The sequence below is a fragment of the Anser anser genome, assembly GCF_964211835.1.
Source record: "Anser anser genome assembly, contig: HAP1_SCAFFOLD_371, whole genome shotgun sequence".
Classification (NCBI taxonomy): domain Eukaryota; kingdom Metazoa; phylum Chordata; class Aves; order Anseriformes; family Anatidae; genus Anser; species Anser anser.
In genome coordinates, this window is record NW_028154200.1 from 42883 (window position 1) to 56938 (window position 14056).

General features: G+C 66.6%; 1 protein-coding gene across 3 annotated transcripts; it reads left to right on the forward strand.

The window, feature by feature from the left end:
- On the forward strand, positions 1-14050 carry LOC310890367 (cohesin subunit SA-3-like). Of its 3 annotated transcripts, XM_083852718.1 has the most exons (23): positions 4-928; positions 1018-1120; positions 1190-1288; positions 1536-1632; positions 1712-1788; positions 3123-3327; positions 3408-3559; positions 3633-3706; positions 4333-4456; positions 5159-5257; positions 5356-5435; positions 6055-6162; positions 6582-6684; positions 7568-7679; positions 9148-9251; positions 9582-9671; positions 9779-9868; positions 10966-11154; positions 12220-12290; positions 12749-12836; positions 12920-13000; positions 13503-13595; positions 13675-14050. In XM_083852718.1, exons 1-23 carry the CDS (start codon positions 870-872, stop codon positions 13876-13878), a joined length of 2502 nt encoding a protein of 833 aa, XP_083708844.1. In that variant the 5' UTR covers positions 4-869; the 3' UTR covers positions 13879-14050. The 3 variants fall into 3 exon arrangements, with proteins under 3 accessions (XP_083708843.1, XP_083708845.1, XP_083708844.1); XM_083852717.1 differs by having other exon boundaries at positions 1-928; positions 13503-14050; XM_083852719.1 differs by lacking the exons at positions 13503-13595; positions 13675-14050 and adding an exon at positions 13386-13494 and having other exon boundaries at positions 2-928.
- The last annotated feature ends 6 nt before the right edge of the window (positions 14051-14056 follow it).

Genomic DNA, 14056 nt, shown 5'->3' on the forward strand with positions numbered 1-14056 from the left:
AGGCCATAGGGCACTCTAGGCACCCGGCTATAGGGGGCCACAGGGACCCCACCATAGGGCCCCATAGGGACCCCAGGCCATAGGGCACTCTAGGCACCCGGCTATAGGGGGCCACAGGGACCCCACCATAGGGCCCCATAGGGACCCCAGGCCATAGGGCACTATAGGCGCCCGGCTATAGGGGGCCACAGGGACCCCACCATAGGGCCCCATAGGGACCCCAGGCCATAGGGGCCCTCTGATAGGCCCCGCAGGCCCCGCCCACAGCCCCGCAGGCCCCGCCCACAGCCCCGCAGGCCCCGCCCACAGCCCCGCAGGCCCCGCCCCCCTCCCCTGGCCCCGCCCCTCTCAGTGTGCCTGCGCGCTGCAGGCCGAGCGCACGTGCAGGGCCGGACGGCAGCGCGGCGGCGCGAGGCGAGGCAGGCGGGGGGGCCAGGAGGGGAGAGCCCCCCCCCCTACGTGACCTCGGGGGGCTTGGGCCCCCCCCCCACGTGACCCCGGAGGGGGGTTGAGAGCCTTGGGCCCCCCCACGCAAATGGCCCCGGGGGGATTGTGGGGGGCCTTGGGACCCCCCCACGTGACTTGAGGGGCTTTGGGAGCCCCCCCCATTTAACCCCAGGAGGTCTTTGGGGTCTTGGGACCCCCCCAGTGTGGCCCTGGGGGGCTTTGGGACCCCCCCCATGTGACAGTGGGGGGCCTTGGGACCCCCCCATGTAACCCCAGGGAGTGTTTGGGGGCTCGCCCCCCCCCCCCCCGACTCCTGGGGGGTATTCGCCGCCCCCCCCCACGTCCCCATTCTGTGGGATCTGGGGGGGGGCCCTCCTCACGCCTCCCCCGGCCCGTGTCCCTCCCCAGGCCCCGCTGTCACCATGTCCTCGTGGCGCCCAGCTCGTCCCCAGGACAGCCCCCCCAGCTCCCCCTCCAGCACGTGAGTTTTGTTTTTTTTGGGGGGGGAGAGGATTTGGGGGGGGAGGTGACAACAGCCGCCCCCCCCCGCTGTCCCCACTGTCCCTACAGGATCCTCAGCAGAAGTGACAATGACGACGACGACTCCGGCAGCGACTTCGAGGCCACCGTGCGGCCCAAGCAGGGGGCGCGGGGGGTGCCCGGCCCCTGCCCCGTACGTGTCCCCTGTCCCCCCCCCCCCCAAAGCCGTGTCCCCCTTGTCACCCCCGTGTCACCTCCGCAGGTCCCCAAACGTTCCCGGAGGGAGCCCAGCGAGGATGGGAGCAGCCCGGAGCAGAACGTCCTCTTCCAGGCCGTCAGGAATGGCGGGGTGGCCATCGAGGTGACACGGGGATGCGGGGGGGACACGGGGGGACATGGGGGGACACGGGGATATGTGGGGGGACACGGAGACACACGGGGAGAAAGGGGACACGGGGACACGGGACAAAGAGGCACGGGACCAAAGCCAGCTCCCGAAGGGACACGGGGACACGTCCACCTTGGGAAGGGGACATGGGGGGGCCATTTGCCCTGATGTGGGGCCACCGCGTGCCACCATGCGTCACCACGCGTCACCGCGCCTCCAGGTGGTGGTGGACGAGTGGCTGGAGGGCTACAAGCGGGACCGGGAGCCGGCCTTCCTGGAGCTCGTCAACTTCATCGTCCGCTCCTGCGGCTGCCGAGGTGCGGCCGCCCCGCACCCCGTCCCCCTGCCACCACCCTGGGGGATGTCCCTGTCACCCAGCACGTCCCCTCCCGGCAGGCACGGTGACGCTGGCCATGCTGCGGGAGCTGCAGAACACCGAGATCATCCGGCGGCTGACCGAGAGCTTCGATGAGGTAACGGGGGATGTGGTGGTGGTGCGGGGACGCCGCCATTTTGTCACTTCTGTGAGGCGGCCATCTTGTCACCTGTGTGAGGCCACCATTTTGTCACCTCGTGTCCCCGCCATTTTGTTCCTCTGCGTCCCTGCCACTTTGTCACCGGTGTGATCCCAACACTTTGTCAGCTGTGTGACCCCAGCATTTTGTCCCTTTGTGTCCCCGACATTTTATCTTTATGCATTGCTGCCAGTTTGTCATTTCTGTGAGGCGGCCATTTTGTCACCTGTGTGATCCCAACACTTTGTCAGCTGTGTGACCCCAGCATTTTGTCCCTTTGTGTCCCCGACATTTTATCTTTATGCATTGCTGCCAGTTTGTCATTTCTGTGAGGCGGCCATTTTGTCACCGGTGTGATCCCAACACTTTGTCAGCTGTGTGACACCAGCATTTTGTCCCTTTGTGTCCCCGACATTTTATCTTTATGCATTGCTGCCAGTTTGTCATTTCTGTGAGGCGGCCATTTTGTCACCGGTGTGATCCCAACACTTTGTCAGCTGTGTGACACCAGCATTTTGTCCCTTTGTGTCCCCGACATTTTATCTTTATGCATTGCTGCCAGTTTGTCATTTCTGTGAGGCGGCCATTTTGTCACCGGTGTGATCCCAACACTTTGTCAGCTGTGTGACACCAGCATTTTGTCCCTTTGTGTCCCCGACATTTTATCTTTATGCATTGCTGCCAGTTTGTCATTTCTGTGAGGCGGCCATTTTGTCACCGGTGTGATCCCAACACTTTGTCAGCTGTGTGACACCAGCATTTTGTCCCTTTGTGTCCCCGACATTTTATCTTTATGCATTGCTGCCAGTTTGTCATTTCTGTGAGGCGGCCATTTTGTCACCGGTGTGATCCCAACACTTTGTCAGCTGTGTGACACCAGCATTTTGTCCCTTTGTGTCCCCGACATTTTATCTTTATGCATTGCTGCCAGTTTGTCATTTCTGTGAGGCGGCCATTTTGTCACCGGTGTGATCCCAACACTTTGTCAGCTGTGTGACACCAGCATTTTGTCCCTTTGTGTCCCTGACATATTATCTTTCTGCATTGCTGCCATTTTGTTCCCTGTGTGACGCCGCCATTTTGTCCCCTTGCCTCCCCGCCATTTTATCGTCCACACAGTTTTGTCCCTTTGCATCCCCCCCAACATCGTCCCTTTGCATCCCCTTCATTTTATCCCCTTGTTCCCCCCCATTTTGTCCCTTTATGTCCCCCTCGTTTTGTCCCTTTGCGTCCCCACCACGTTGTCCCTTCGTGTCTCCATTCTGTCCCCTTGTGTCCCCCCCCCCCCGCAGGACCCCGCCGACTACCCGCTCTCCCTCTCCGGGGGGCCGTGGCGCCGTTTCCGAGGGTCATTCGGGGCGGCGGTGGCGGCGGTGGCCCTGCGGTGCCGCCACTCCGTCCTCTACGACGGCTTCCTCCTCGGCGGCCTCACCGCGCTGCTCACCAGCCTCGCCGACTCCCAGGTGCGCGCCTTCCGCCACACGGCCACCTTGGCAGGTAGGTGACGCCCCCCCCCAAAAAATTGTCACCCGCCGGGCGTCCCCACCACCGTACTGCCACCGTCCCGCTGTCCCCAGCCATGAAGCTGATGACGGCGCTGGTGGAGGTGGCGCTGGGGCTGAGCCAGCACCGCGACAGCACCCGGAGGCTCTACGAGGCCGAGAGGGCCAAGAGCCCCCCCCGGAGAGCCCCCGGCAAGCTGGAGTCGCTGCAGGAGACGCTGCGGGAGGTGGGTGACATTCGGGGACGCGGCGGGGACGCGGGCGCGGGGCACCCCGGTGACACCCGTGGGTGCCGGACAGCTCCAGGAGCAGCAGGAGGAGATCGAGGCCGTGATGAACGCCATCTTCAAGGGCGTCTTCGTGCACCGATACAGGTGGGGGCGTGCTGGGTAGCACTGGGGTGGTGCTGGGGTGCACTGGGTGCCACTGGATGGCACTGGGTGGTGCTGGGTTGGTGCGGGGTGGCACTGGGTGGCACTGGATGGAACTGGGAGCAGCATGGTTAGGACTGGAGCCACTGGGGAGAGCCCAGTTGGGGACTGGGACCAGTTTGGAGTTGGGATAGGAACCAGGAAGCGTTCTTGTTGGAGAATGTCACCAGGAGGGGTTGGGGACTGGGACCAGTTTGGAACTGGGACGGAACCAAGTTGGGTTCTTCTTGGAGAACGTCACCAATGGGGGTTGGGGACTGGGACCAGTTTGGAACTGGGACGGAACCAAGTTGGGTTCTTCTTGAAGAACGTCACCAGGAGGGGTTGGGGACTGGGACCAGTTTGGAACTGGGACGGAACCAAGTTGGGTTCTCCTTGGAGAACGTCACCAGGAGGGGTTGGGGACTGGGACCAGGATGTTGTCACCGGGACGGGGGGTCCCTGTGGTGGCCTTGGGGACCCCGAGCGTCGCGGGGCCGGAGCCATGGGGGCCGGCGGTGTCCCCGTGGCGGTGTCCCCGTGGCGGTGTCCCCGTGGCGATGTCCCCACGGCGGTGTCCCCCCCCCCAGGGACGTGGTGCCCGACATCCGCGCGCTGTGCATGGAGGAGCTGGGGACGTGGATGTGCAGCTTCCCGGCCTCCTTCCTCACCGACGGGCACCTCAAGTACCTCGGCTGGACCCTGCACGACAAGGTGGGGACACCTCGGGGACATGGGGACACAGGGACACCTTGGGGGACACCTCGGGGGCATGGGGACACTGTGGGGACGCCTCGGGGACATGGGGACACAGGGACACCTTGGGGGACACCTCGGGGACATGGGGTTGCCTTGGGGACACCCAGGGAGGGACACTTCGGGCCAGGAGGGGACACTTGGGGACACTTGGGGTCAGGACAGGAGACACTTGGGGACCACTGGGGCCAGGAGGGGACAGCTGGGGACCTTTGGGAGCAGGATGGGGGACACTTGGGGACACTTGGGGCCAGGAGAGGGGACAGCTGGGGACCTTTGGGGCTGGGAGGGGACACTTGGGGACCCGTGGGGACACTTGGGGTCAGGAGAGGAGCCACTTGGGGACCACTGGGGCCAGGATAAGGGACACTTGGGGACACTTGGGGCTGGGAGAGGGGACCCTTGGGGACCTTTGGGGCCGGGAGGGGACCCTTGGGGACCCGTGGGGACACTTGGGGTCAGGAGAGGAGCCACTTGGGGACCACTGGGGCCAGGAGGGGACGGCTGGGGACCTTTGGGGCCAGGATAGGGGACACTTGGGGACACTTGGGGCTGGGAGAGGGGACCCTTGGGGACCTTTGGGGCCGGGAGGGGACCCCTGGGGACACTTGGGGCTGGGAGGGGACACTTGGGGACCCTTGGGGACACTCGGCCCCGCAGCAGGGGGAGGTGCGGCTGCGCTGCGTGCGGGCGCTGCAGGGGCTCTACGCCCGCCAGGACACGGCCGCGCACATGGAGCTCTTCACCAGCCGCTTCAAGGTGACGCTGTCCCCTCCCCGCGTCCCCAACCCCGTCACCCCCCTGCCGAGGTCCCCAGCGGGTGACAACGGGTCCCCGTGTCCTCCCCCCCCCCCCAGGCCCGCTTGGTGGCCATGGTACTGGACAAGGAGCCCGAGGTGGCCGTGGAGGTGGTGAAGCTGCTGACGGTGATGCTGGAGTGAGTTTGGGGACGTTGGGGACACGGGGGGGGGGGACACTGGGGACAAGGGGGATATTGGGGACGTTGGGGACAAGGGGGGCATTGGGGACGGGGGGACAGAGGGGATATGGGGACACTGGGGACAAGGGGGGCATTGGGGACGGGGGGACATTGGGGACATTGGGGACAAGGGGGGCATTAGGGACAAGGGGGACAAGGGGGACACTGAGGATGTTGGGGACAAGGGGGACATTGGGGACAGGGGGGACATTGGGGACAGGGGGACACGGGATGGGCTTGGAGGGGACAAAGGGACGAGGGGACACAAAATGGGGGAGATGAGGCCAGGGAGGGATGGGGGGGGACACTGGGGACGTTGGGGACACTGGGGACAAGGGGGACATTGGGGACAAGGGGAATGGGGACACTGGGGACAACGGGGACTTTGGGGACAAGGGGGACATGGGGGACATTGGGGACATGGGATGGGGTTGGAGGGAACGAAGGGCTGAGGGGACACAAAAAGGGGCGAGACGAGGCCGGGAAGGACACGGACACGGGGACAAGAAGGGGGGGGGGGACACGGCTCGGGGACAGGTGACAGTGGCCAGCGGTGTCCCCGTGTCACCGCCCGCAGCACGGTGGCCGAGGCGCTGACGGAGGCCGACTGCCACTGCGTCTACCCGGCCGTCTTCTGCACCCGCCGTGCCCTCGCCTCCGCCGCCGGCCTCTTCCTCTACCGCAGGTGAGGCCGGGCCACCTCCCGTGTCCCCTGTCCCCTCCCGGTGCCACCTCCCGTGTCCCCTGTCCCCTCCCGGTGCCACCTCCCGTGTCCCCTGTCCCCTCCCGGTGTCACCCCCCGGGTCTTTTTCCCCACCCGGTGCCACCCCCGGGCTTTGTCCCCCCCGGGTATCGTCCCCAGTCGGTGCCGCCACCGGGCTGCCGGAGCTTGGTGGCAGCTGGGGACGTCCCCGTGGGGACGGTGGCACCCGGCCCTGCCTTGTCCCCGTCCTGTGTCCCTCTCTGTCCCCAGACCTGTCCCTGTCCCCATGGGACCCCGGTGTCCCACCCCCGTGTCCCTTTGTGTCCCCCTGTCCCCACCCCATGTCCCCATCCCCCCCGATGTCCCCCTCCCCATTGTCACCCCCGTGTCCTTGTCCCCAGCCTGCTGTCCCCGCGGAACGAGGGTGACACCGAGCCGTCCCCCGGCACCGGGGACAACCGGACCTTCTTCCGCCTGCTGCTGGCCTTCTTCATCGGGAGTGAGGTGACACCGGGGGACAGCTGGGACACCCAGGGGACACCCCGGGGACACCCCGGGGACACCAGGGGACATCCAGGGGACACCTGGGAACACACAGGGGACAGCCAGGGGCACCCAGGGGACAGCTGGGGACAGCCAGGCTCACCCAGGGGACAGCCCAGGGACACTCAGGGGATCCCAGAAGACACCAGGTGACACCCAAGGGACACCAGGGGACGCCTAGGGGAAACCCATGGGACACCTGGGGATACCCAGGGACCCCGTGTGACACCCAAGGGACCCCAGGTCATCCCGGGGGGCACCCGGGGGACACCTAGGGGACACCCAAGGGACCCCCAGCTGACCCCAGGTGACACCCAAGGGACCCCAGGTGGCCCTGGGTGACCCCATGGGACACCAAATGACACCCAAGGGACACCTAGGGGAAACCCACGGGACACCCCAGGGACATCCAGGGAATATCCAGGGGTCACCCAGGGAACACCCTAGGGACCCCAAGTGACACCCAGGGGACCCCAGGGGACATCAAGGGACACCCAGGGAACACCTCGGGGACACCCAAGGGACCCTGGGTGACACCAGGTGACACCCAGGGGACCCCAAGGGAGACCCAGGGACACCCAGGGGACACCCAAGGGACCTCTGGTGACACCCAAGGGACCCCAGGGGACACCCAGGGAACACCTCGGGGACACCCAAGGGACCCCAGGTCGCCCTACGTGACCCCAGGTGACACCCGGGGGACACCTAGGGGAAACCCAGGGGACAGACACCCTAGGGACCCCAAGTGACACCCAGGGGACCCCAAGGGACACGCAGGGGACACCCAGGGGACCTCTGGTGACACCCAAGGGACCCCGGGTGACAGCGCTGTCCCTGTCCCCAGCTCCACCAGCACGCCCCGTACCTCGTGGACAGCCTCTGGGACTGCGCCGGGGCCCGGCTGCGGGACTGGGACACGGCCGGGGGGCTGCTGCTGGAGGAGGCCCCCGGGGAGGGTGGGCAACTGGGGGGCACTGGGAGGGTGCCAGGGGGGCACTGGGAGGGACTGGGGGGCGCTGGGAGGGACTGGGATGGGGCTGGGAGGAACTGGAAGGGTGCTAGGGGGCACTCAGATGGTGCCACGGGGCACTGGGATGGCACTGGGAGGGAACTGGGAGGCACTGGGGGGCACTGGGGAGTACCGGGATGGGACTGGAGGGCACTGGGAATAACTGGGAAGGCACTGGGAGCATGCCAGGGGGCACTGGGAGGGACTGGGGGGGACTGGGATGGGACTGGGAGGGGCTGGGAGGGACTGGAAGGGCGCTAGGGGGCACTCAGATGGTGCCAGGGGGCACTGGGAGGGAACTGGGAGGCACTGGGGGGCACTGGGAGGGCACTGGGAGGGTGCCAGGGGGCACTGGGAGGGACTGGGGGGCACTGGGAGGGACTGGGAGGGACTGGAAGGGCGCTAGGGGGCACTGGGAGGGGACTGGGAGGCACTGGGAGGGGACTAGGAGAGCTCCAGGGGGCACTGGGAGGCACTGGGGGGCACTGGGGAGTACTGGGTTGGGACTGGAAGGAACTGGGGATAACTGGGAGGGCACCTGGGTTCACTGGGAGGGGACTGGGAGGCACTGGGAGACACTGAGGGGAACTGGGATTGGACTGGGGGGCACTGGGAGGGCACTGGGAGGCACTGGGAACCCCCCCAATCCCCTCCCAGTCCCTCCCAGTCCATCCCAGTTCCCCCCCCAACTCCCCCCAGTCCCCCCCCAGCCCCCCCAGCCCCCTCCCAGTCCCTCCCAGTCCATCCCAGTCCCCTCCCAACCCCCCCCCAGCCCCCCCAGCCCCCTCCCAGTCTATCCCAGTCCATCCCAGTCCCCTCCAAACCCCCTCCCAACACCCCCAGCCCCCTCCCAGTCCATCCCAGTCCCCTCCCAACCCCCCCCAGCCCCCCCAGCCCCCTCCCAGTCCATCCCAGTCCCCTCCAAACCCCCTCCCAACACCCCCAGCCCCATCCCAGTCCATCCCAGTCCCCTCCAAACCCCCTCCCAACACCCCCAGCCCCCTCCCAGTCCCCCCCCAGCTCCCTCAGCCCCCTCCCAGTCCCTCCCAGTCCATCCCAGTCCCCCCCCAACCCCCTCCCAGTCCCCTCCCAGCCTCCCCCCAGCCCCCCAGCCCCCTCCCAGTCCCTCCCAGTCCATCCCAGTCCCCTCCCAACCCCCTCCCAACACCCCCAGCCCCCTCCCAGTCCCTCCCAGTCCATCCCAGTCCCCTCCCAACCCCCTCCCAACACCCCCAGCCCCCTCCCAGTCCATCCCAATCCCCCCCCAGCCCCCTCCCAGTCCCCCCCAGCTCCCTCAGCCCCCTCCCAGTCCCTCCCAGTTCCCCCCCCAACCCCCTCCCAGTCCCCCCCAACCCCCTCCCAGCCCCCCCAGCCCCCTCCCAGTCCCTCCCAGTCCATCCCAGTTCCCCCCCCAGCGCTCAACGACCAGCAGGAGAAGGCCCTGGTGGAGATCCTGGCGGCCAGCGCCAAGCGGGCGGCCAGGGGGGGGCCTCCGGTGGGACGGGGACCCACCCGCAAGGTACCGGGGGGTGACATTGTCACCTGGGGGGGGGTCATTGTCACCTGGGGGGGGTCATTGTCACTGGGGAAGGGGGTCATTGTCACCGGGGGGGGTCAGTGTCACCTGGGGGGGCCATTGTCACTGGGGAAGGGGGTCATTGTCACTTGGGGGGGCCATTGTCACTGGGGAAGGGGGTCATTGTCACCGGGGGGGGTCATTGTCATCTTGGGGGTGTCACTGTCACCTGGGGGGGGGTCGCTGTCACCTGGGGGGGTGTCAGCGTCCCCCGGGGGGTGTCATTGTCCCCCGGGGGGGTGGGGGGTGACTGTCACCTGTGCCCCCCCCCAGCTGTCCCCCCAGCAGAAGCGGGCGGTGGCGGAGCAGCGCTCCCGGCTCTGCCTCTGCCTGGCCCCGATCCTGCCCCGGCTGCTGGCCAAGGTGAGGGGACCCCGGGGGGGACCTTGGGGACATTTTTTTGGGGGGGGGGGGGGTGAGGGTGACACCCGGGTGACCCCCCCCACCCCTTTTGTCCCCCCCCCCAACAGTTTTCGGCGGACGAGGAGAAGGTGACGCCGCTGCTGGAGGTGCTGGGCTGCTTCGAGCTCAGCGTCTACTGCACGGCGCGGCTGGAGAGGGTGAGGGCAGGGGCGGCCTTATAGGGGCCTTATAGGGTCACGCGGTCCTTATAGGGTCAGCCGGTCCTTATGGGGTCACCTGGTCCCAATTCTATAGGGTCACCTGGTCCTTATAGGGTCACCTGCTCCCAATTCTATAGGGTCACCTGGTCCTTATAGGGTCACCTGGTCCCAATTCTATAGGGTCACGCGGTCCTTATAGGGTCAGCCGGTCCTTATGGGGTCACCTGGTCCTTATAGGGTCACGCGGTCCTTATAGGGTCACCTGGTCCCAATTCTATAGGGTCACGCGGTCCTTATAGGGTCACCTGGTCCTTATAGGGTCACGAGGTCCTTACAGGGTCACGCGGTCCTTATAGGGTCACCCGGCCCCAATCCTGTAGGTTCACCTGGCCCCAGTCCTATAGAGTCATCTGGTCATTATAGGGTCACCCCGTCCTTATAGGGTCACCCGGCCCCAATTCTATAGGGTCACCCTGTCCCCAATCCTATAGAGTCATCTGGTCCTTATAGGGTCACCCCATTCTTATAGGGTCACCCGGCCCCAATCCTACAGGGTCACGAGGTCCTTATAGGGTCACAAGGTCCTTATAGGGTCACGCGGTCCTTATAGGGTCACCCGGCCCCAATTCTATGGGGTCACCATGTCCCCAATCCTATAGGGTCACGCGGTCCTTATAGGATCACCTGGTCCTTACAGGGTCACGCGGTCCTTATAGGGTCACCCCGTCCTTATAGGGTCACCCGGCCGCAATCCTATAGGGTCACGAGGTCCTTATAGGGTCACCCGGTCCTTATAGGGTCACGCAGTCCTTATAGGGTCACCCAGTCCTTACAGGGTCAGCTGGTCCCAATTCTATAGGGTCATGCAGTCCTTATAGGGTCACCCGGTCCTTATAGGGTCACGTGGTCCTTCTAGGGTCACCCATTCCCCATAGGGTCCCCGTGTCCCCTTGCCCTGGGGGGTCACCGTGTCCCCATTCCCCATAGGGTCGCCATGTCCCCAGTCCTTCTAGGGTCACCCATTCCCCATAGGGTCCCCGTGTCCCCTCACCATTTGGGGTCCCCGTGTCCCCAACCCCATATCCCCCCCCCAGCCCCTGGAGCAGGCGCTGGCGCAGCTGCAGGAGCTGGTGCTGAAGCACACGGGGCCGGGGGTCCTGGAGGCGGCCGCCCGCGTCCTGGGGACCTTCTGCGACCCCCGGCTGCCGCTGCGGGGCCGCGGGGAGCTGGCGTGGAGCCGCCTCGGAGACCTGCTGGGGGAGCGCTGCCACCGCCTGCTGCAGGTACGGGGGGGTTGTAGGGGATTTGGGGGGGATATGGGGGGGATTAGGGGGGATTATAGGGAATTTGGGGGGGATTAGGGGGGATTATAGGGAATTTGGGGGGGATTAGGGGGGATTATAGGGGGGGATATGAGGTGAGTTGGGAGTTATGGGGTGGGGATGGGGGCATGGGGGAGCTGCTGGGGGAGCGCTGCCACCGTCTGCTGCGGGTCCGGGGGGGTTGGGGGGATTTGGGGGGGACATGGGGGGGATTCGGGGGGATTATATGGGGCTTGGGGGGGATTAGGGGGAATGATAGGGGGTTTGGGGGGGATTTGGGGGGGATTAGGGGGGATTATAGGGGGTTGGGGGGATTTGGGGGGGATTCGGGGGGATTATAGGGGGCTTGGGGGGGATTAGGGGGAATTATAGGGGATTTGGGGGGGATTTGGGGGGATTAGGGGGGATTAGGGGGGATTATAGGGGGATTTGGGGGGGATTATGGGGGATTATAGGGGGTTGGGGGATTTGGGGGGATTCGGGGGGATTTGTAGGGGATTTGGGGGGATTAGGGGGGATTATAGGGGGTTTGGGAGGGATTTGGGGGGCGGTTGGGGGGTTTGGGGGGGATATGAGGTGAGTTGGGGATTATGGGGTGGGGATGGGGGCATGGGGGAGCTGCTGGGGGAGCGCTGCCAGCGCCTGCTGCGGGTCTGGGGGGATTTGGGTGGGATATCGGGGGGATTAGGGGGGATTATAGGGGATTTGGGGGGGATTAGGGGGGATTATAGGGGGTTTGGGGGGATTTGGGGAGGATTAGGGGGGATTATAGGGGATTTGGGGGGGTTTGGGGGGATTTGAGGTGGGTTTGGGGTTATGGGGTGGGGATGGGGGCATGGGGGAGCTGCTGGGGAGCGCTGCCACCGCCTGCTGCGGGTCCGGGGGGGTTGTAGGCGATTTGGGGGGGTTACAGGGGGTTTGGGGGGGATTAGGGGTGGGTTTGGGGTAAAGGGGTGGGGGTAACGGGGTGTCCCCAGCCCCGCGGGATGTCCCCGGCTGTCCCCAACCCCGCTGTCCCCCCCGCAGGCGCAGTCCCTGGACGAGGAGGAGCTGTACAGCGCCGCCGCCACCCTAAAGCGCCTCGCCGTCCTCTTCAAGTGTGTCCGCGTCCCCAGCGTGTCCCCGACGTGTCCCCTCTTGTCCCCCGACGTGTTCCCCCCGTCCCCAGGTGTCCCCTGCTGGCCCCTGGGGCGCTGGCCCCATGTCCCTTTCCCCCCTGTCCCCGTGTCCCCAGCTCCTTGTCTCCATGTCCCCGTCCCCTTCCCCGTGTCCCTGGTCTGTCCCTGATGTCCCCATGTCCCCGTCCCAGTGTCCCTGTCCCTATATCCCCATCCCCACGTCCCTGTCCCCTTTCCAGTGTCCTTGTCCCCTCCCCAGTGTCCTTGTCCCCTTCCCAACGTCCCCATCCCCTTCCCAACATCCCGTTCCCTTCCCAGTGTCCCCAGATCCCCGTCTCCACCTCCCTGTCCCCTTCCCTGTGTCCCACGTCCCTGTCCCCTTCCTGATGTCCCCGTGTCCCCGTGTCCCCGTGTCCCCATGTCCCCTGTCCCCGCAGCGCCCACGACCTGACGCCCTGGCAGCTCTTCGAGCCCTGCATCCTCCTCCTGCAGCGCGCGGCCGACACGGGCGAGGTGCCCCCACAGGTACCCGGGGGACACTGGGGACACCTGGGGACACTGGGGACAACGCCAGGGAGGGGACACGATGCCACCCCGTGTCCCCACAGCTCCTCGTCCCCGCCATCACCTGCGCCCACTTCCACATCCTCTGGGAGCTGTCCCGGCTGCCCACCACCGACGTCCCCCAGGTGAGCGTGGGGACGTGGGGACACTGGGGAAGGGGACACGGGGACACTGGGGACACTGGAGAAGGGGACGGGGACACGGGGACACCGGGGCCAGGGGACAGGGACGTGGGGATGTGGGGATAAGGGACACAGGACACCGTGGGGACAGGGACTAGGGGAGGTGGGGACATCGGGAAGGGGACAGGGACGTGGGGACGGGGACATGGGGACAGGGGGACATGGGGCAGGGGACAGGGACGGGACATGGGGACAGGGACAGGACACGGGGATGGGGACAGGGACAGGACACAGGGATGGGGACAGGGACAGGACGCGGGGATGGGGACAGGACATGGGGACATGGGGACCGGGACGTGGGGACGTGGGGACGTGACCAGGACCCCAGCAGCGCCAGCACCCCGGTAGGGGACAGCGTGGAGGGGACAACAGGGGGACAGCCCCCCCTTAGCGAGGACGTAGCCCCGGCACGGGGACGTCCCCGAGTGCCACCCGGCTGTCCCAGGAGCAGCTGCACGCCCTGAGGAGCAAGGCCACCTCCTTCTGCGCCCTGTGCCAGAGCTGCCTCTCCGACGGGGACGCCGGCGTCCGGGAGCAGGTGACGCCGCGGGGACACGGGGGGGGCGAGGTGACGCCGGCGGTGGCACGCCGCCGACCCCGTCCCCATTGTCCCCAAGGCCTTCGTGGTGCTGAGCGACCTCCTGCTGGTGCTGGGCCCCGTGGTGACGCGCGGGGACAGGGCGGCGCTGGCGCCCCTGCGGCTGGTGCCCGACGTGGAGCTGCGCTGCCAGCTGGCCGCCGTGCTCCTCGACCACGTCTTCAGCCCCGGGGACGGGATCGCGGATGGTGAGGTCCCCAACGTGTCCCCAACGTGGCCGTGAGGTGGCCCTCGTGGCCCCAAAGTGGTCCCGGTGGCCCCAAAGTGGCCCCAAGACATCTTCGAGCGGTCCCTGGTGGCCGCGAGATGTCTCCGAGGTGGCCCTGGTGGCCCCTCGTGTCCCCTCGTGTCCCCGAGGTGGTGCCCAGGTGGCCCTGGTGGCCCCTCGTGTCCCCGAGGTG